We start from the raw sequence: 23,221 nt of genomic DNA on the forward strand, positions 1-23,221 counted from the left end.
ATATTTTAGTGCTGAAATTAAGGGTTATTTCTTATAATTCTTCATGAGTTATAAAATGTCAGAGACATAAATTCAATTAAGGGCAACCAAATAGAGTTAAGGAAATGAGAAAAAAAATTCTGAAAGGCTTGGCCAATTAATGAAATAAAAGAAACAAGTCCTTATAGACATGATTTTGGAAATGTAAGTAGAAAACCAAAGTCATATTCTCCTAGGATGAATAGAATAGTAAGCATCTTTGAAATTACTTCTCAGAATATTTCTCAGTTGGACAATTCACCTAAATTAACAATTTCCTCAATTTCCTCCATCTTAACTTTTATCTAACATTCACAGCAGTGAGGCTCAAATGTTCCTAAGCCGATCCATGATATCATGCCCATTGTCTCATCAATAATCTAAAATTCAGAAAGTATAGGAAGACAGAAACAAAACAAAATGTCATTGACATTAATTGAGCCACAGGGATGGGATGGTATGGAGTCTGAGGTAGGAAAACATATACATAACAAATATTCTAAAGATTTACTTTTTCAAATATAACATACATCAACTCAAATTAATAAAATAGATGCCTTGATTAGCATGCTTTCATGAATGGATGAAATCAATAGGAAATAAATAGCAACATTTCCACACAAACGTCAAGATCATTCATTGGAAATAACTTGTTTCCTCAAAATTAACATACTTTTGGAAAAGTCATTTACATTCTTATCTTAACTCAAACCAACTCCTCAAGGATCTATGGAAATGCTGAAGGCAGGCCAGGCATGGTTGTCATCAATTAAAATCTGTGGAATCCACATTGATAAAAATCTTACCATAGGTGATAAGAACCCAAATTATATACTCCTTATTGAAAATATTAGTAGGACTCAAAGTAAGACATAGAGAACTGAGCAGGAAAAGTTGTTCAAGTTTACATATTGCATACACACATGATCCAAGGGAGAAAACGAAGCATACTTGGGAAATAATCCAGTGAAATTCAGCTAGATTGTTTCTGACTTGTTGTTTTAACACTTCCTCATATCTAAAATGGAGATAACAGAATTTGTTTCACAGAATGGTCATGAAGATGAAATGGCATAAAGATATGAAAAGTGTGTTTGGAAATTTTGAAATGCTAATCCAGTAATAATAGTGAACATTCATATTGTTCCTACATGTTAAAAACACTGTTCTAAATCTTTATATACTAGTTTCATCTCATTTTTGAGTCATTGCCCTGTGGTGGGATGTGTGGACCCTACTACAAGGTGTTAGAGAAAGGCCCCCAGCACAGACCGGGTTGTGAAAACCATTTATAAATGTTACTTTCAGTAGTATCCCTCTCCAAAGGGGCAAAACCCAATGAATACAATGAAGGCAAAAGTAAAAAAAAAAAGAACAAAACACCAATGCCCCCTTACTAAGGAATGACACAGTGTAAATATAGGTTTACAGAAGAGGATGAACAACATTTTTTTTTCATTTGAAGGTGTTATTTATGATTGATGACATGGATAAAGTGTGATGCTAAAGCCAAGCATGAACACCTGGAGGAAGAGACCAAGGCCAACTGCTAGGCAACATCTGAAAGTTATGACAATCCCTAAACTATACTGAGTTAATTATTAGAGCCATGCCAAACATGGTATATATGTAGAAAGTCATAAGGCCAAATCCAACCCATCCTGATTTCAGTCTCTCCTCCCAGGTTAAAGAAATGTTTTCTCATCCTACCTGGAATCCTGTTTTATCCTTCTCCCTAGCTCCCCCTTGACCTCCTCTTCACCACCAACATTTACAAATGAAATTTTCAAGAAGAAAACAAACAAATAAGCTGCCACTGTATTCTCCGACAGGTTCATTGAGCAGGCTTGTATGTTGTTTGTCAGAGGAGCAGGGTTCCATTTTGTGGGGGTAGGGTGCCAGAGATGGGGTGAAGTAAAAATAATTGGTGATCAAATATTTGAAAACACTTGCCTTGAGTAGACCCAGCTTGAGCCTCCATGTCACAACAAACAGGAGATAATTTGAAACCTGTAACAGTAAACATTTTACTAGTTAAGCCTTGTCCAAGTCATCTGCAATTCCTCAAACTTCAACCCTTACCCTTCATCTAGTGGTGCTTCAAAAAAAAAACCCAGCTTTATTGCAATATAATTCACATATGTAATATTCATCCTTTTAAAGCATACAGTTCAGTGGTTTTTAGTATTTCTGCAGAGTTGCACAACCATCACATCTATCTAAGTCTAGAATATTTTCATCACCCCAAAAGACACCTCATACCAAGGGACTTGCAGAGGTAAAAGAATAGTAGAGCCCAGTGGGGAAACTTCTTCCTTTCATTTCAATGTTTCAACCCAGTGAATATGTCCAGAGTGAGATGAGGTAGAACAAGATGTCTTGCCAATATAAGAGATCACCTACCATCCCATTTCATATAATTTTGATCATTGTTTTTCCCAATTGAAAGATGAAACCCAGAAAACTGTAGTGACCAATCAAATGTCTCCTAACTTCTATCCTAATGCCTTTCACTTCCATGAATGTGCTACATATGTCAAGTATGTTCCCTTCTCATTTCCATATGTTACTTCCTATACTCTTGGCCAAAGTCAACAATGCATACATGAACACATACATATATGAAAGTAATATAAAAAATATTAAGACCCCAAGGATACTTGATGATACCATAAAGTGTTATGGTCTATTATTTAGGAAGTGATATTCTAATTAGTAGGCAACTTCTAATTCCTGATTATATGGCCAGTGTCACGTTTGGGTTAAAGAAGGAAGAAGAGGACAAAATAGAAAAAAAACTGCAGGTACAGGGCAGCTGGCTATCTCTCTGCCACCTGAAAAAGTACTAATTACCACTGCTAACAGACTAAGCCTTGTGGTCATGGTAATGAGGACCTATAAAATGTACACAAACAGAATGATGGAGAGACTAGATGAATGTGTTTAATAAGCAGTAATGTGCTTTTTATGAAACTATTTTGTTCTCTGGTAGGAGCAAAAGAACAAAAATAAAATAAATTAACCCCTTTCCAACAAATCAAAAAGACAAAATTTTCCTTTTATAAAAGTTGCAAGAAAATCATATATGCTTACAACACAATGCTGCTGCTAGTCCTTATTGTCAAGCAAATGGATGATGTTCATTCACCTTCTGGTTTTTTAAATCATTTCAGTCCAACCTGGTTAATTTGAGTTTGTACATTCAACAGGTTAATCTGAATCCAAATAGTAAGCACATACAGAATATGCTTGCTATACAATTGTTCATCTCACTGTTCATTTATTGATATAAAGCCCAAATACATGAAATTTGGACATTCTATAATAAATTCTACTAGTATTGCCATGGAAAATAAAGATGAAAATAAAAGGTGAGTAATAAACAAAACATGCACAATATTACTGATTACATGAGATTATTTCCCTTGGGGGCTCACCGAAAAATGTAAAGTATTTTGTCTGTTATTATAAATAAATATCTATTTGCCAGATACTTAGGTACGTGCCTTGCCCATGAGTCCCTGCTAACTTGTATTTCCATTCTGCATATTAAATGAAAGAAGGGCAGATATAGGGAAGGAGAACAAAGCAAAGGCTAAAAATTGCATTTTTTCTGTGTTTCACTTAAACAATTCAAGTAGTTTATTACCATTTTCCCCATCAGACTTCCTTTCATGGTCAGTGTCAGTCAAGGATAATGCAGAGTTGGCCCGGCTGGACAAACAGGAGCTATGCTCTGATTTCATGCCCCTTATCCACATTCTTAGTGCATGGTCAGGTGAGGCAGCACCTTCTGTCTCTGTGTCCACATCAGATCCCATCTCGAGCTGGTAATCACGCCGAGAAACGCTGTGCATGTCTGTTTGGTAGCCAGAGCACAGAGTGTGAGAGGTTTCACAGAATTCCATCTCTGAGAAGAAACAAAGTTCAGAGAAAACGTTTAGAAGTATGAAGAAATCCCCCAGAAAATTCTACTTTTTGTCCTCATTCCCCTCTCCCCCATTGGTAGTAATTATGTGTTTTTGCAAAGTTAGAATTCTGGCCTTTTATTTATGGTAGCTAGGACTCTGTGCTTATTTTGCACTTCTGTAGCTTAAAATTATGCTCCTGTTGATTCTTACAAGGTTCTGGAAAAAGCGTGCCCAAAATAGCTTTATAGCTACAATTTTAGGTTTCACAAAATGTAATGAAATAAGTGAGTGCAGAGGAGTATAAAGTGTAGAGAGGTGTCCTTTAAAAGATATTTCTTTTCAAGGAAGAATATATATGATCTGCAGAGCGTACCTATGCTTAAAATATTAAAATTATTTGCTTTTCTAAGTATTCCATACACATTGGATTTAAGAATAAATAATTCAATGTGAAAACTCTGAGAAAAAAGCATTAAGTTCGAATGCACTTTTCTAAAGTATTTTTCCTAAAACATGTTAATTTAAACTCTAAATCATCAGTACCTAATATCATTATTTTCCATTGATTTTAAAGGATTTCAAGGCTGACTTTATGCTAATTATTCTGTTTAATTTTTTTTTTTCAACAAATACTTAAAAATTTTTAGTCATATATTGTACCTTGGCAGTGGTTCGTGGATTGGATTTCCTCTGCTTTCCCCCTAGATCTTAGAATTATAAAATTTTCAGAACCTTAAAGATGATGCAACAAATTCCTTCTTTTTATAGTTGAGGAAAATAAACGCCAGAGGATAGGTATTATTTTTTCATAGCTCACATCGGATAGCAACACAGCCCTTTTTCCTAAAACACCCATCTAGGCATGGTTTCTGCTATACACCAACGATGCCCCCTCAACTTACTGCATGAATATCAAGTATTCAGTCTTATTGTCAATTTTACATTCAATTATAGCAAGGTGTCAAAAAGGGGAAAAGATGCTTTAACAATTCCTAATAAGTTAATGAAAAATGACCACATGCCAAGATATCATCTGAAATGTCCATGTAATACTTAGATAAGGTAATCCAGAGATGTAGTGCACCATACAGGATTTTCTCAGACTGACATCAGAGACAGGATATGTCATTTGGCTGGGAAGGAACTTAACTGAGTGCATCTAATCCTTAGCACATATCAATAAAATGCAAACTCTAACATGAATTTAATTCTTTGAATACAGAAAGTACTGGATTTTAGACCACACACTAGAGGAAAGCAAGCAGAATATGAATATATTTTTAAAATAACTATTTTTGTGGCATATAATTACCAAATAGGGGTTTAACAAAAAATTCTTATTGTTTATTTAATACCACTAGGTGAATAGCACTGTGCTTTGTGAAACATATAGTAGGCAAATAAAGCTACTACAATGTATTAGAAATATTCAATTAAAAACTAACTCTTTCAGGGTTATAAGTCACTGCTGAGTATGCTACCTTTTGATTTCCATGATGAATGTCTTAAAGAGTAATTCCCTTTTTCTACAAAAACTTGGCTAAATTCCAAAGGAGTAGTATTCAAAAAATAGTTGTGGTTTCCACTTGTCAAACATAAAATGTTATGAAACCATGCTTCTTGCCATAAGGCTAAAAGTAAAAATCAATTTTGCCCAATATAAATTTCAGCAATCTAGAATATTGGGATCAGCTAATATTCATGCCTCTTAATTTCACAATGTTTCATTATCCAATCCTACTGTGCAGTTGTTGCTACAGCAACCTGGTAATAAACCTTTCAGCTTGAAGCTGCAAGAAATGAATTTTACTTCACTCCCCTAGAACAGTGGCTCTCAAACTTGTCTGCTTCAGAATCACCTAGAAGGCTTGTTAAAACATAGATTGCTGCACCCCACTCCCATCCATGCCTTCCAATTTAAGTTTCTGATTCAGCAGGTGTGGAGTAGGGCCAGATAATTTGCATTTCGAATGACTTCCTTGGTGAGACCCATGCTGTTGGTCTAGGGATCGTACTTTGAAATCGACTGCCCTAGAGATTTGTTTGAAGTGGATGGGAGCCAGGGAATGGGTAGTAGTGAGGGTGCAAGTTTATTAATGGCATTACCACAGATTTTGCTGCATCATCTCTAATTCTGTTTAAAGACACAAGAAAGGAAGTTTTTGCTCTGAATTGCTGTGAAGTGTCTCCATTTATTTTCCATGAATTCAGGGAACTAATTAGAAAATTTACTTCCAAGAGCACAGACTTGCATTTAGTTTCACTCATACAATGGCATATGAGATGTGGCTTTCCAAAGATTTTAATATGAGCATCTGAGTCATGGCATTTGTTGGAAAAGGATGAGCAAATAAAAATAAATGCAGGTCCAATTTGTCATTCCAGATTAATAAAACACGAGATAAAGTTTTTTAAAACCACTGACAGATGTAAGCAGATTCTTTTTAATTAAAGAGATTCTTTTCCCATTCAAAAGGAAATTATAACATGGATTTGTTCCTTTCTAAGAAAATGCTGTGTAATCTGATCAAAAATTGCATAGGATAAACAATTTATTTTCTATTGGAACTATATCCTGCTTTGACTACAAACACTAACTCATAAATTCTCTAATTAAGTACAGTCAGATAAAAGTACACTTTCTTGTCAATCTATAATTAGAAAAAGTAACAATCCAAATTAGCTATCAGTTGCTCTTCTTTTTTAAGTGGTAAAGCATTAAAAAAAAGAAAGAACGAGAAAAAGTTTCACTTATAGTAACCGATGTTTATTGAAATGCCTCATTTCCTTTTATTGAAATCAATGTCACCATTGTAAAACATTTTCTTAAATACACAAACATCTTGGTGGTGCTCAAAATTCCCAAAATATGCATTATCTATAAAGCACTTATAATGCACCATAAGTAGTTGTTCTAGCCTTGTACATATAACCTTGTTACCTAAAGTACTACATATTCTCTAGAGAAGATAAAGTTCAGCAGTGTGATCAGGGCTCACTGTAGCCCTGACTTCCAGGCTCAGGTGATTCTCCCACCTCTGCCTCCTGAGTAGCTGGGACTACAGGCACTGCCATCATACCTGGCTAATTTTTCATATTTTTTATAGAGATGGGGTTTCTTCATGTTGCCCAGGTTGGTCTCGAACTCCTGGACTCAAGTGATCTTCCTGCCTTGGCCCTTCAAAACTCTGGGATTACAGGTGTGAGCCACCGCACCTAGCCTGTACCACATTTCTTTATCCAATCTGTCATTGATGAGCATTTAGGTTGATTCCACGTCTTTGCTATTATGAATAGTGCTGCAATGAACATCTGAGTGCATACATCTTTATGGTAGAATGATTTATATTCCTCTGAGTATATAACCAGTAATGGGATTGCTGGGTTGAATGGTAGTTCTGCTTTTAGCTCTTTGAGGTATTGCCATACTACTTTCCACAATGGTTGAAATTCAATTTTTTAAGCGGGCAAAAAGTTTCAAGAGACACTTCACAACAAAAAATAGAGGTGGCCAAAAAGCAAATGAAAAGATGCTCAACATCACTGTTACCAGGAAAATGCAAACTAAAGCCACAATGAGATACCACTACATACCCACTACTATGGCTAAAACAATTCTGCCCACAAGAAGTGTTGAGAAAGAATGTGGAGCAATTACAGTTCTCATATACTGGTGGTGAGAAAGTAAAACTGTGCAACCACTTAAGAAAAAAGTGTGGCAGTTTTCTGAAAAGTTAAAGCCATACTTACCAAAGAGGAATTGGACTCTTGGACATTTATCACAAAGAAATGAAAACTTCTGTCCAAAACTGTACAAAGTTGTTCATACCAGCTTTATTCGAAAATAGCTAAAAAGTACAAATGTCCCAAGTGTCTACAAACACATGAATGGATAATACACCTGTGGTATACATACACAATGGAATATTACTCAGTCCTAAAAAGGGATGAACTATCGATGCAAAACAGTGTTATGGACTTCAAAATGACTCTGCTAAGTCAAAGAAGACAGACAAAAATCTACATATGGCATGCTTCCATTTATATAAAATTCTAGAAAATTCAGACTAATCTACTGTGACATAAAGACAATAAGTGGTTGCCTGGGGAAAAGGGTGGAGGGAGAGATGGATAACAAAGGACACAAAAAAACTTTGGGGTGATCTAAATGTCCATTATTTTGATTGTGGTGATAGTTTCACAGGTGCATACATGCAAAAGTTTATCATATTGCACACCTTAAGTATATATATACCCCTACAAAGATTTTTAGTTGATTGTACACCACCAGATATTAAAACAACAAGGAGACTTGTGAATCAATTTTCACAGGTGGAGCTGAAAGTCTAACAGCTAGAAGGAGGTCTTGCTCTTTTCTCTCTAGTGGAATAAAGTAAATGTAACATGAACAAAAACATAGTCAAAATGTCATCTTGCTTATATCTAAACCAAGAGGCCATTAAAACTAACTGATGAATGATTTATTTTTTCTTTTCTTTTTCTTTTTCTTTTTTTTAGATGGAGTTTTGCTCTTGTTGTTCAGGCTGGAGCACAATGGTGTGATTTCGGCTCACTACAACCTCCACCTCCCAGGCTCAAGCGATTCTCCTGCCTCAGCCTCCCAAGTAGTTGGGATTACAGCCACCTGCCACCATGCCCAGCTAATTTTTGTATTTTTAGTAAAGACGGGGTTTCGCCATGTTGGCCAGGCTGGTCTCGAACTCCTGACCTCAGGTGATCTGTCTGCCTCGGCCTCCCAAAGTGCTGGGATTACAGGCGTGAGCCACCACGCCCGAATGATGCATGATTTCTCAGTGATCTTCTAGGGTGTACTTTTGTCCTAGACACATAAGAGTTGAAAGTCAAATTTAGGAGGGAAACTAAGGATGAAACTCATCACTGCTAAGCTTTCAGCAGCTAGGGAAACATTTACGGTTGAAGATCATGAGATTGAGTAGAGTTCCGGCACATAGGGCCACCTTGGGCATCTACTAATGCTAACAAATTAATAATTTTTTAAAAAATGCTATGAAGTGCTGAAAAAAAATGACTGTACTTTCTGAATCTAGGAGTTGATCATCAGGTGTTCAGCCTAAAGAAGCCACTTATCAAAACTTGAGAAGGAAAGTTATAGCTATCTGTATCAACGTTTTTCTAGAAATGCCATTTCTTTGCTTTGTTTTGTTTTGTTTGAGAAAGGGTTTCACTCTGTCACCCAGGCTGGAGTCCATTGGCATTATCTTGGCTCACTGCAGCTTCGACCTCCCAGGTTCAGGTGATCCTCCTCCTGCCTCAGCCTCTTGAGTAGCTGGGACTACAGATGTGTACCACCACACACAGCTAATTTTAAAATTATTTGTAGAGAAGAGCTTCCCCCAGTGTTGCCCAGGCTGGTCTTGAACTCCTGGACTCAAGCATTGCAGGTGTGAGCCACTATACCCGGCCAATTTCTGTGTTTCTGATAAGCTCAAGACTATTTTTCTTAAAATTCTATACCTAATGCAAATGATGAGTTAATGGGTGCAGCACACCAACATGGCACATGTATATATATGTAACAAACCTGCACGTTGTGCACATGTACCCTAGAACTTAAAGTATAACAAATTAAAAAAAAAATCAGAACAACAACAAAAAAAGTGAGCTTTAAGGCATTATGCTCCAAATAAGTAATTGGAAGCCAAGAAGTGTGATTAATTTTAACCATAACCTAAGAAATTTGGGATACAACTTGTAAAGAATATAGTCCATTTCCAAAATAAAGGAGGGGGGAGGGGATAGAATTATTAGTTTAATTACTGTGACTCATAACAATGCTTATAGATTACATGCAGAAGCAAGTGTTATTAATCATCCATTTGGTTTTTGGATAAGTCACTTAACATTTTTGGGACCACAGTTTTCTCATTTGTAAGATGTATGGATCCAACTAGAAATAAATCTCTAGGTAAATGCCTTGTTCTAAAATTCCATAATTATAACCCGAACCTGTTATCCAACATATGCAATGGTCAATGTGTTCAAATGGGAAAAGAGTTAGTAGTTTTATGAATCAAGGTGCCATTTATACTTCTTTGTGAAGGATATAGTACATATTTAGTTAAATAAGATCTTGTGCCATAATTATAATTCTTGCCATATTAAAGTATTGATACAGCCTATGTATCTACTATGAATTGCAAGATTATTGATAGAGAAATAGAGAATCTACAACTTAAAATGTAAAAAGCAACTGAGTAAATCGTTACTCATCAAATATAAAATTATCCATTTACAACACGGCTATTGGAAACATAATGAATAAAATTCACACAATTAAAAAATATTACTGACCCACTAATAATTCATTGCTGGTTCCAGGGAAAAATGCAATGGATTATTACAATCTTAAGCAAGAAATACAGAGACAAAGAAGTAAGTAACACCAGATAAGAGGCAAATAATTTTTACTACTGGGTACCATTTTATATTTCTCAGTTTGAGGGCTTTAAAAAGAAAACGGTATCAAATTGTCAACCAAATCAGTTCAAGTAAGTTTACTTAAACACAGCTTCACTGAACACCCACTCAATTCAAGTAAAGAAATCAAAACAAAATAGTCTCCTCTGATTTCTCTTAGTCTTAGAAAATTAGTTCAATTTAATTTCCTTCTTTCTTCATGAAAATGTTTTATCAAATGTACAGCGCTATACTAGGCAGCGAGCAGACTGAGTTAACAGGACCTTGTCATGTCCTTTGGGAAGTTCCACACAGAGCCTTTTTAAGCCCCTAATGATAACAAGGTAATAAAGGCACATTGTCCAAACCTGACTTTTATTTTTCTGCTGAGGGCTCATCAGCTTTTTCTGGGGCACAGGAGTGAGAGATGGAACGCTCCCATGTGCAAGACTGGAGCCTGTGGTTATAAGAGGACTTAAATAAAATAACTAAGCTTCCTGGAGCCTAATCTCCCCTTGACAGTTCCAAATGCACCCATTATCTCGGCACTCAGGACCTACTAATTATGCCTTATTTAATTTTCAAGATTTCTCCATCTGTCAGTATACTGAAAAGCACGGCAACAAATCTGGGCAGAGTTAAAAGCCTGAAGTAGAAACATTCATGCTTTGTGACCAATATTGGCTAACTGGAGACATCCCAGAATGCAGTTAAAAGGCTATGTTAATATCAAAAAAGGATGCTCTCGGAAGTACAATGAATTGGAAATCTGTAAAAATGGCTCAAATCAGAGGACACAGAATTGTAGCAGAAACTCAAAAGAAAAGAAGACGAGGTAGAAACCTGGAAGAAATCAAAACAAACTCCAATTATATTTAGAGAGAGATTAAAATATCCTTCAGCAATGTAGGAAGAGGAAGAAAATTTGATGTGGGAATAAGCAAATGCTAACTATTTCCTTAAACTAATTTTTACCTTAGTGAACGGCTCCATTTAGACTGTATTCACATAAGATGGGAGCATTTGTTTTGAAGCTAACTCAGCAGTTACCACTACAATGACAAAAATTGGATGCTTGCTCTACAGTCTTTGTAATAAGAGTCTGGAAAAAGAATCAGGGACTAGAAAAGATGGTGGGAGGTCCCAAACTTCAACAGAAATTTAGATCAATGAGAACCTGTGCATGTTCCCTTTATTTCAACATTTTGAATGAGACAGAGACTTCCTGGCCTAAATGAGAAATTTTCAGGGCTACTGAACACTGAAAATGCATGGTGCTCAACGGCCCTAAAAATTTCTCATTTCTTACATGTGTTGGCCCAATTTTCTGGCTGTTCATAACTCACTGGAACCTGAATTCTTATTGCCCATTGTGGTCTTCCAGGTATTCTTGTGTATTTCCATTATGTTCACTAAGCATGTGCAGCTTTTCGGTCAAGGGGGGTGTGTGTGTGTGCGTGTGTGTGTGCGTCTGTGTGTGTCTGACATTTTAAACTACATTAATCTGCTGCACAATTCTATCTAGAGAAGTGAGATCAATGAACTACTGTTAAATAACCATTAAAAACACTTGCAAGTGCTTCACACACATACTCACAGAGGCAAGCAATATTATTTCTGTAACATTCTACACTTCTCTGTAAGCATTTACTTTGTGATGAATGAGTAAAGATGCCAAGATAGAATGGTACAACAGAGTCAGCGTCCATCATCAGCTACAGAATAAATTACATTCTAAGGTTGTATTGCCATCCTCTCAGACCTTAGAATAATTCTAGGCAAAGAGTGACCCTAAATACCAAAGTTTAAAAATTAATAGTTAACATGGAACCACTCTTGAAAGGGTTAACAACTTGAACCCAATTCTGACACATTCGAGGTGGTTTAGCTTAACATAAAACAATGCCTACCAATGCAAATTGAAAAATTGCTACTTTGGTAAATTAGCTGTCTGTTTCAAATAACAGATGTTCCACAAATTTGGCAAGAAGAGAAAGACAGCAGCCCACTGGCTGTGAATTCATGAAAATACAATTTATAATATTAGACTAATGGAGAACAAGTACTCAGTATCATCTTTTGACTGAAATAGTCACACAAGGGAAGCTTTCTTCACTATACTTTTTGGCATAATATATTGGGAAATAATTGCCTGTTAAAATTCTTCAGAAATGTACTCTAGGGTGTAGAACTGGGGAAATTTTACTGAAACTAGTCACAAAACCTTGGTAAAAGACCATCTTTAAGCTGGCTTGAATAGAAACTTCTTTTGTCATTCTCATCAACTAGTTTCATGCCATATCCCAGATAGAATTTATCATCTCAGTAAGTTTGTAGAATGCCCTGGAGTGGGTATGTAGCCCTTCTGACAGCCTGTTTTCAGGAACTCAGAGAATGTTACTGAAAAAATAAGTCAGGGATAGAAAAAAGAAATTCTGGCTGGATGTGGGTGACTCTTGACTATAATCCCACCACTTTGGGAAGCCAAGGTGGGAGGATTGCTTGAGCCCAGGAGTTTGAAACCAGACTGAGCAACAAAGTGAGACTCTGTCTCAATTGAAAACAATTAGTCAGGTGTGGTGGCATGTGCCTGTAGTCCCAGCTACTTGAGAGACTGGGAGCATCACTTGAGCCCCTGAGTTTGAGGTTGCAGTGATCTATGATTGCACCACTGTACTCTAGCCTAGGTGACAGCATGAGACCTCATCACTAATAAATAAATAAATAAATAAATAAATAAATAAATAAATAAAATTTCCAAGTTGGGAAAGATTAAGAAAATAACTTTTTGGACACTCATCAGGAACTTGCACATTTGAATTCCATTCAGAGGAAAACATTAAATTCTGGAGAAGACTTCCACTTCCAAACAAGATGGAGTGACAGGAACCAAATTTATTCTCCTGCCTTAAATGACAACAATGAAAGCCACACAAAATGTATGAAACAACAGTTTTCAGGCATTGGGCAACAGATAATGAAGGACAACAATCCCTGAAATATGAGAAACAAATTAGGTAAACCCTGTAAGAATTTCCAGGCCGCAGGACAAGGAGGGGGATCATAGGTAGAGCCTGGTAGTCTCTCTGAGTTGAGAAGACTAAGCTGGTAGTGCGGGAAGGCCGAGATAGCTAGAGTTTCCAGTACAGAGTACCAGAGAGGAGAGAACTGCACAGAAAGAGAATTCCATAGATCTTCAGAGTGTCCCCCCACTGCATATTCACCTGCACTCTGGACAGTACATGCATGCAAGAAAACCATCTGAGAATGAAGAGCCATCTGAAAGGAATAAAAGAAACAACTTCTGAATCTGAAACAGGGCTGGAAATAGTCGCTGTTTCCAACACCCACAGTGGAAAACCTCATAATTCATGGGCATTGAATAGAATACTCAAAACAGGTTTTGAATTCATAGATAGATGCTCCTCGACTTACAATGGGGTAACATTCTGATAAACTCATTGTAACCTGAAAATATTGTAAGTGAAAAATGCCTTTAATATACCTAATCCACTGAACATCATAGCTTAGACTAGCCTGCCTTAAATGTGCTCAGAACACTTACATTAGCTTACAGATGAGCAAAAGCATCTAACACAAAGGCTATCTTTATAATAAAGTGTTGACTATCTCATGTAATTTATAGAATGCTATACTGAAAATGAAAAAGAGAATGGTTATATGGGTACTCAAAGTATTTTTTCTACTGAATGTGTATTGCTTTTAAACCATCATAAAGTCAAAAAATTTTAAGTTGAATCATTATCAGTTGAACCATTGTAAGTTGGGGACTGTCTGTATACATGTGTATATATAGCTTTGTTCTAGTGTGTGGTTAAATTACTTGGCAACATTTTTATCCTTTTGGGTCTTGCTATTAAGGTGGGTACAGAGCAATGTTGGCCCTAGATGTCTTCATGTTTTATAAAGTTATATGTACACTTTCCATATGATCTAACTATTCCAACCCTCAATATTTACCAAAGATAAATAAAATCATATGTCCTTACAAAGATTTGTACACAAGTACTCATAGTAGCTTTATTTGTAAGAGCCAAAAGCTGGAAATAAAGAACATCAATAGGCAAACGAGTGCAAACTCTGGTACATCCATACAATGGAATACTACTGAGACATAAAAAGGAATGAATTATTAATATAAATAATATAATGACATAAACAAATATCAAAATAATTATGCTGAGTTAAAGAGGCCAAACAAAAAGTCTACATACTGTGTGCTTCCAGGTATGTAAGTATCCAGAAAATGCAAACTAATATATAGTGAGGGAAAGCAGATCAGTGGTTGCCTGGACTGGGGTGTGTGGGGAGTGGAGGGTATAGGCTTATAAAGCAGTGAAAGGAAACTTTTAGGGGTGGTAGGTAGGTTCACCGTGATGATTGTGGTGATGTTTTCATGGATGTATACATATGTAAAATTTACCAACTCACATACTGTATATATAGTTTATTGTATGTCAATTTTACTTCAATAAAGATGTTTCTAGAAAATACAGGGGGAAGACAAGAATATTTTTTGCTTGTCTAATTTAAATGTCCAAGTAGAACACTGGGGGCAATGAAACAAAGCAGCAAGGTTGATAAAACAGAAAAACCAATCTGTGTTCACACACTGCCATCAATGAGGGAAATGGACAGATCAATTTCTCTCAACTCGTCTGCCATTTTGATTTTACTCCAGTGGAATCAGAGGGGCTTAAATTCTGGGTACCGAAATCCTGAATGCCTAGATTGTTACAGACTAAAGCAAACATGACCAGCAAATGAGGTTTAATCCTAATCCGGCAGGAAAGATTCATGGGCCAATCTGGGCTCAATGATAAAGTAGCATGACAGATTAGGTAGAGTCAATGATATCGGTGACACATTTGCCATTTCTACCTTAACAGTCTAGTTGCCTTTGTTTTGTCCCATAGCCACAGATTTCTCTCATAATCCTGGCTATTCATTCTGGTTGAATGCATGTCATTTGTTTCCAAGAACTAGATGAGAGGATATGGTTAACTCAGTGCAAATGAAGCCCTACTATTTAAAAAATCCTCAAAATCTACTTCTCAACAATAGGAGGTTGGTAATGTAACCTTTGTTTGCCATTAATTTCTACAAAGACTCTTTAGTGGCATAGTATATATAGTATATATAGTCAATGGCAGAATGGGTTATTACATACAAATACTAACATAGTAGTCATATACTCTTGTAATCAGGGTCAGTCAACCTCATTCTGAAGTATAGTAGATCTGAACCAATACAATTATTTTTGAGAGCGGTATTTACATTACAGTCCTATCATTACAAACCTTTATTTAGAAAGAAAGGCCATTCTTCATTAGCTGTGGAAGTTGTAAAACTAACTTATCTCAGTTACCAGAAAATTCACTTGCAATTGACTAAGTATAAGATTTTTAATTTACCCACTTGAAGTAGGTAGTTCTGATTTTAAAGCATGCATTCCCCAGTTCTGGGGCACAAATGGATGGAGGTCAAGCTACCAAAAAACATGCAGTTTTACATATCAAAAAAAGAAGAAAGTAAATCCAAACATGAATTTAGCATCTTTTTTTAGTTTTATTTTACTTTAAGTTCATGTGCTGAATGTGCAGATTTGTTACATAGGTATGCATGTGCCATGGTGGTTTGCTGCACCTATCAACCCGTCATCTAGGTTTTAACCCCCACATACATTAGGTATTAGGTCCTAATGCTCTCCCTCCTCTTGCCCTTTACCTCCTGACAGGCCCTGGTGTGTGATGTTCCCCTCCCTGTGTCCATGTGTTCTCATTGGTCAATTCCCACTTATGAGTGAGAACACGCAGTGTTTGGTTCTCTGTTCCTGTGTTAGTTTGCCGAGGATGATGGTTTCCAGCCTCATCCATGTCCCTGCAAAGGACAGGAACTCATCCTTTTTCATGGTTGCATAGTATTCCATGATGTATATATACCACATGTTCTTTATCCAGTCTATCACTGATGGGCATTTGGGTTGGTTCCAAGTCTTTCCTATTGTACACAGTGTTGCAATAAACATATGTGTGCGTGTTCCCTGAACTTAAAGTAAATTTTTTTAAAAAAGAAGATGCTAAATTAATGTTTGGATTTACTTTGTTCTTCGTCTTTTTTAATATGTAAAACTGCATGTTCCTTGGTAGCTTGACCTCCATGAATTTAGCATTTTCTATGTATCAAACTCTGACACATATATTATTTCATTTAATCCTCAGAGTAGCCCTGAGAGAAAGGTTGTTATTTTATATATATATATATATATATTTTTTTTTTGAGATGGAGGATGGAGTCTCACTCTTTTTGCCCGAGCTGGAGTGCAGTGGTGCGATCTTGGCTCACTGAAACCTCCGCCTCCCAGATTCAAGTGAGTCTCCTGCCTCAGGCTCCTGAGTAGCTGAGATTACAGGTACCCACCACCATGCTTGGCTAATTTTTGTACTTTTAGTAGAGACGGGGTTTCGCCACATTGGCCAGCCTGGTCTCGAACTCCTGACCTCAGGTGATCCTCCTGCCTCAGCCTCCCAAAGTGCTGGGATTACAGGCGTGAGCCACTGTGCCTGGCTTATTAGTCCTGTTTTTCAAATAAAGCAACCGAGATTCAATGAGAGATTAAATAAATTATACAAAGCCACACAGATACCAAGTGGCAGTGCTAACTTGGAACCATTTTAACACCATCCTAATGACCTCATGCAGCGTATGAACTTATAAGCAGCACATTCAAATTCACAGCTTAGTTCTCATTTGTGCAATGTGCATGTGGCGGATGCTAGAACTTCCTGCTTCTTGCCTCCCAGGTTTCATTCAGTTCACTGCTGTCTCCATCTGGATTTCCACAGCCAGCCGCCAAAATACTTTGAGGGATATAGCAGCCAGGAGACAATGGGCATTTCTTTTGTCACTGACAATATAAAAAGAGACCCTTAAACTATGCATATATTATTAATAGCTTATTGTTCTATATGAATTTAACGCATTTTTGTACCTCCTTTTGAAGTATTATTCCACTCTGTACTAATTCTTATGGATTCACTTTACCCGCAACTTGTCACTTTGACTCATTGAAAACAACAATGATATTTTAGAGCATATTCTGTGCTTCCAGACAACACAAACAACATCTGTGTCTGCAGGCGGACAAATAAAAGAAAACATTGGCCTCTCTCGTGTTTAGCTCCCTAGCACAGAGCAGCTGCCTTGAGGAGAGTTTTGAAATTATTTAACAACATTAACAAAGATGAGAGGAATAATATTCACTGGGAAATGTGTGTTGGGGTATTACTTCAGCATGTTATCACCCAGCTAGAGGAAGCAATCAGTTCAAATTTTGGGGGCAGTTCCTGTTTACAAGGTAGTATTATCATCTCATGCTAAATAGACAAAGCCTAAATCTGTGATCTACATTCAGAGTTTTACACGTATCACAGTATACAGAGAAAGGCTTTGAGTTGAAAATATTCTACAGTTTCTGATAAAATGTTTAGGAACATTTTTCTTTATTTTAAATTTATCAAGAAGGTATGGAATTAGATAAACGCATGCTTCTCTTTACCTCCACACTATCATTTAGTGCTAACACTGCAGGCAATTCCTGCAAAATGCATTTTCCAAAACCTCTCAAAGCTACAAAGCAAACGTAAACAGCAACAATAACATTAGTGCTTTCGAGTTGGAAACTTACATTATCCAAATCCTTATTATCATTGCCCTAAACACTTAACCTGAACAATCAAATTAATGTTTCAGGCATTTAAAAAACAATGGACAATCTATATACATGAATGCATGTTCCTTTTACACATTTTGGAAGGATATGCAGGTAAAACAATCTATGAGGATTGCCCAAGGACATTAATGATATACAGGATAGATGTAATATGAGTCTACAAGACACCTGGAACAGTTGACTCCATTTGGTCCCCAAATCATCATCTTGGGGGGAAAAAGCACAAAGAGTCAAATAGTGATTTGATAGTGTATTGACAAAACACATGCTTCACTGAATCTTCACTTTTGACATAGTTCACTGGTTCCAAGATTTTTCCTAGGCACAATTTAAGGTAGATCTGTTCCTTTTGTCCATCCACTGTCTGTCACCCTCTCCTTCCCCATATTCAGCATCAATTACTTTGGCCATTGTCACTTCCTTTTCCAGAATTCTAGCTCCATTTCTTTTTTCCACCTTTCTTGTTCAAATGTTCTTGTTTTGTGGCCAGTTGCCTAATAGCACAGCACTGTGTTAGCAAATCTGACAAAGTTAAACTAGGTTTGGTATACTTTCTCTTCCCTGACTAACGCCAAATTATACATTATAACTTTTTTTTTTTTTTTTTTTTTTTTTTTTTTGACACAGGGTCTTGCTCTGTTACACAAGTTTGGAGTGCAGTGATGCAATCACAGCTCACTGCAGCTTTGACCTCCTGGGCTTAAGCCATCCTTCTGCCTCAGTCTCCCAAGTAGCTGGGACTACAGGTGTGTGCCACCACATCCGGCTAATTTTTAAATTTTTTATAGAGATGAGGCCTTACTATGTTGCCCAGGCTGTTGCCAAACTCCTGAGCTCAGGTGATCTTCCTGCCTCCGCCTCCCAAAGTGCTGGGATTACACGCATAAGCTACTGCACTTGGCCTATAATTTTTAATAGAGCACTTCAACCCTTAGTTTTCATGCCCTCGGTCCATATGCTATTCAATAAGCACTTATGGAGCACCTACGGTGTGATAGACACTGTGGTAGGATCCAGGCAGATTAGAGAGAAGGAAAAAGATACGTCCTCTTCCCTCGAAGGGCTGACAATCTATTGCAGACATGGAAATGATGACAGGACAAGCAGGGAAGTAAGTGCCATGATAGATCTATACATAAAAGGCTGTGGAGTCCAAGCAAAGTGAAGGACTCACTCTGCCTGGACGACTGAGACAGGCTCCAGAGAAGTGATACTTTGAGTTTCATCTTAAAGGATGAATGCACCTCTGGTAGGTTAAAAAGTGGGTAAGAGCGTTTCTAGCACAGAGAAGTGTGTGTTCAAAGGCAAAGACAAGTGCAAAGGAATAATGAAATTAAAGAACAGCAAATAATTTTCTGCATCTGTACTATACGTGTAGAGGTAGAAGAACCAGTAAAGTAGGATGGAGCCAGTTTGTAAAGGGCCTTATATACCATATTAAGGAATTAGGCCTTGTTTGTCTTAGATTATATCTTATGCTGCTTACTATTCCTGTATGCTAGGGCTCCAGAATCATTAATCTGAACACAAATAACTGAGTTTACATTTTTTTTGCATATGTCTACAAAGCAGCCTGGAAATTCACTAGCTGTGAGTTTTAATCCAAAATGTAAGAAAATTCATTTAAATAGAAAATATTTATTAACCACCTAACACAGCAAACATTGTTCCAGGTATCAGAGATAAAGCAATGAACAAAACAGGCAAAAATCCCTGCCATCATGGAACTCATATTCTAGTGGGAATAAATTTGTAATAACTGTGCTCAGTCAAAATTCAGTATCAGAATCACACAGATTTTCATCTGTATATTAATCTGTATGTTATTGTCTGTGCATTTCATCTGGGTATTAACGCAGGTTCCTCCACAGGGTCAGCAAAATTGAGTATATGAAAGCAGTGACAAATAGGAATTTAGCTTCTTCCATCGAACTGAAATCTACTAGGTGAAAACCATGTCAATGATTCTGTGTACGGTATCCTCCATTTGAAGGAAGTTGAGGACCCTGGGAGACTATGCTGAGATATGTCATATTTGTCCCTGTTCTGTGTGTTCACTTTCCTTCCCAAAATATTTTTGGCTAAATACTTGGAAACTCAATATCCTGAGAGAGGGGATAAGGAGGGAGGGAGCAAGAAAGAGGGATGGAGAAAGGGTTGGGGAGAGAGGTTTATTTTGTTTGAGGGGAAGAGCTCTTCTAGTCAACCCAGAGCCTACCTGCAACACTATAATCACCACGGGACTTCAGAGATGGGGAGCTGGGGTGGGGTTAGGGAGAGAAAAATGGAATTACTCCACAGTGTAGCTATAAAATTGTAAGTATAACACTGTTCCACTTCATGACGTATAATCAAAAATAAAAGTCCAGTCTTGAAAGGGTGTGCTATATAAAATGCCAAATAATATTTGCTCTGAAAATTCCAAATCTGGGTAGGGTTATTTAAAAACAGTTCACTTGTGAACAGTTTAATTTTAGCATTGGGCTAAAATTATAAAAAGACAACTTTTCATTCATCTAGGAAATCAGTTTTATTTCTTAACCTACATAAAATTCAAATGGGCCTTAGGAGAGGTGTGAAAAGAAAGCTAACTAGAAAGGCCATTTTGAATTATAATTATTCATATATAAAATTAAAATATATATAATCTGCTGGTATATTAAAAAATCACTAGATTCCAAGACTACCTTTCAATAAGAACCTCTTTCCATTAAGAATTAGTAAAAAAATATAAAATTGGATGCACTGCAATGTAAAAGTTGGAAAAACATTGATCATAATTTTTTTCTTACTAATACCATTTGCCTAAAAGAGATACTGGATTTTTATAAATAGAAGTAGCAATTTATATCTACTGTACATTTATATACATTCCCATAGTGATTCCATAAATAAATATTTTACAAATATAAAGCAAAAAGCAAACTTCCACACCCTCTCCCCAAGCTCTTCATATTAAAAAAGAAATAACCTAGTTCTCTCAGTAAGGTGACAGAAAACTACTTACTGCTCAGACATGCATTAGTGTGTGGAGACTAGGGTACCATTAAAGCAACTGGAGGAAGTAATTTAGTAAAAGCACCCCCTACTAGTTTGAAGAGTTAATGTGTTTCTCTCCTGTTAAGTGGGTGATTTCTTTTTGCTTGCCAGCAACATAATGACCAATATATGGTACACACCGTGAGCAATGGGCCTTCTTGATAAAAATGATTAATAGGTACATAGGTCTATACATACATACACATGTGCACACAATTCTCACATTGTGAATTTAGCCATACCTTAATTTATGCTTTATGAAACACAAGAGACTGGCTCCAGTGGAATATTCTATAAAACCAGAGGCCAACCTCCAGCCAAAAATAAAGACAACAAATTTATGACTGCTTTCTGAAGTAGAGAATAATGGAAAATCTTACTATACTATAAAGTATGGAGAAACAGGCATATGCTTATACCAATTTTTGTATTCACTAACTTGTCACTCACCATAGCCACTGCTTGTCATATGTAATTATGGTATTTTTTGATCTCCACAAAATTAATAATAGTCATAACAGCAACAACAAATAATGGTTACTTGTCCTGTGGCAAACACTGTGCTATACACTTTACATACATTCTGCATTTAATACTGAACAATAGCTTCCTGAGGTGTGTATTATTATTATTATCTTGCATTGATAAGCAAGAAAACTGACTTTGAATAGGTTAAAATACTTGACCATGGTCACCATTGCTAGTAAGAGGTGAAGTCAAAATTCAAATCCAATTTTGTTTGCATTTAACACCTTTTGCTTCTAATATTGCTTTAGTGGCAGAAAGGCTATGCATTCACTTCGTTACAGGTAAAATGATCTCTTACTACATGTATATCTGCTGGTGGTAAGGAGGTATAATGTAATCTAACATGGATCTCTAATTTCAACAAACTTAATGTCTGGTAATGGAAACAAGATATATCCCCATATATATTGTAGAGTATGTAACTGGAACCTAATGATTGGTTCAGGCAATAAACAGTAGGAGAGGGCACAGAGGAGAGGAAGAATAGAATGAGAAAAACGGGTCAGTGACTCTAGGGTAGTTGGTAGATTAAGCTAGGATTTGATGAATGGGTAAGGCTTGAACGAAAGAGGGTAGAGTTTAGACTCCAGTACCATTGTCCAGGTTGTATATCCAACTATTCATTTGTCATATAGATATTTAAAAGATGCCTTACATTTTAAAAAAATGTCCACAGCTAACTTGATTATCACTGCCTTCAAATTGATCCTCCTTTGCCATTGCCTTTTTGTGAATGTAAGTATCATCCATTCATTTGCACAGGCCAGAAACCTAGGAGTCACCCATACCATCATTTTTATCTTCTAATTATAGCTTGAGCCAATCCAGTTTTTTCCATCTTCACATTCAATAATCTCTGGCCTAGATGACTGCAACAACCTAACTGGTACCCTTCCATCCAATCTTGTTACCCTCTAATCTATTATTTGCAATGCTACCAGACAGAATGCCAAAAACTAATCACATCATCTCCCTTCTGTATATTCCCATTACATTTAGGATAAATATAAAAATCTTTAACATGCTTTACAAAGTCATATGTTATTTGGTTCCCTGTCTACTTCTCTGGCCACTCACTCTCTTGCTTCTGCAACATGTACTTCTTTCAGTTTCTCAGATACGCCATCCTGCTTTTCACCTCATGACATTTGTGCATGTTGTTCCCTCTTCTCCTTCCTGCCCCTTTCCATCTCTTCATTTGGTTAATTCTTTCTTATCTTTGATTTCATCTCACTTCCTTGACCCTCCAGATCAGATTAGGTCCTTCTTTCTCTGGAGTACTTACCACAATCATCACATCATAATTTTAGGATCAGTTTTATAATTATATAATAACTCTCTACTCCTACCAAAATGTAAATTTTCAGCTGGATGTGGTGGCTTACGCCTGTAATCCTAACACTTTGGGAGGCCGAGGCAGGTGGATCACCTGAGGTCAGGAGTTTGAGACCAACCTGGCCAACATGGTGAAACTCTGTCTCTACTAAAGTTACAAAAATTAGCCGGGCATGGCAGCCCATGCCCATAATCCCAG

General features: G+C 36.7%; 1 protein-coding gene across 2 annotated transcripts in view; it reads right to left on the reverse strand.

Moving 5' to 3' along the window:
* Positions 1 to 719: 719 nt before the first annotated feature.
* LOC126946392 (teneurin-1-like) overlaps positions 720 to 23,221 on the reverse strand; it is a 316,366-nt gene continuing 293,864 nt past the window's right edge. For both annotated transcript variants that reach the window (XM_050776616.1, XM_050776615.1), the window contains 2 exons: positions 3,668 to 3,928; positions 720 to 2,028 (listed from right to left, as the gene is read on the reverse strand). In XM_050776616.1, coding sequence (XP_050632573.1) covers positions 1,880 to 2,028; positions 3,668 to 3,928 — 410 coding nt within the window. In that variant the 3' untranslated portion in view covers positions 720 to 1,879. The remainder of the gene's footprint in view (positions 2,029 to 3,667; positions 3,929 to 23,221) is intronic.

Source organism: Macaca thibetana, chromosome X (genome assembly GCF_024542745.1).
Source record: "Macaca thibetana thibetana isolate TM-01 chromosome X, ASM2454274v1, whole genome shotgun sequence".
NCBI lineage: Eukaryota > Metazoa > Chordata > Mammalia > Primates > Cercopithecidae > Macaca > Macaca thibetana.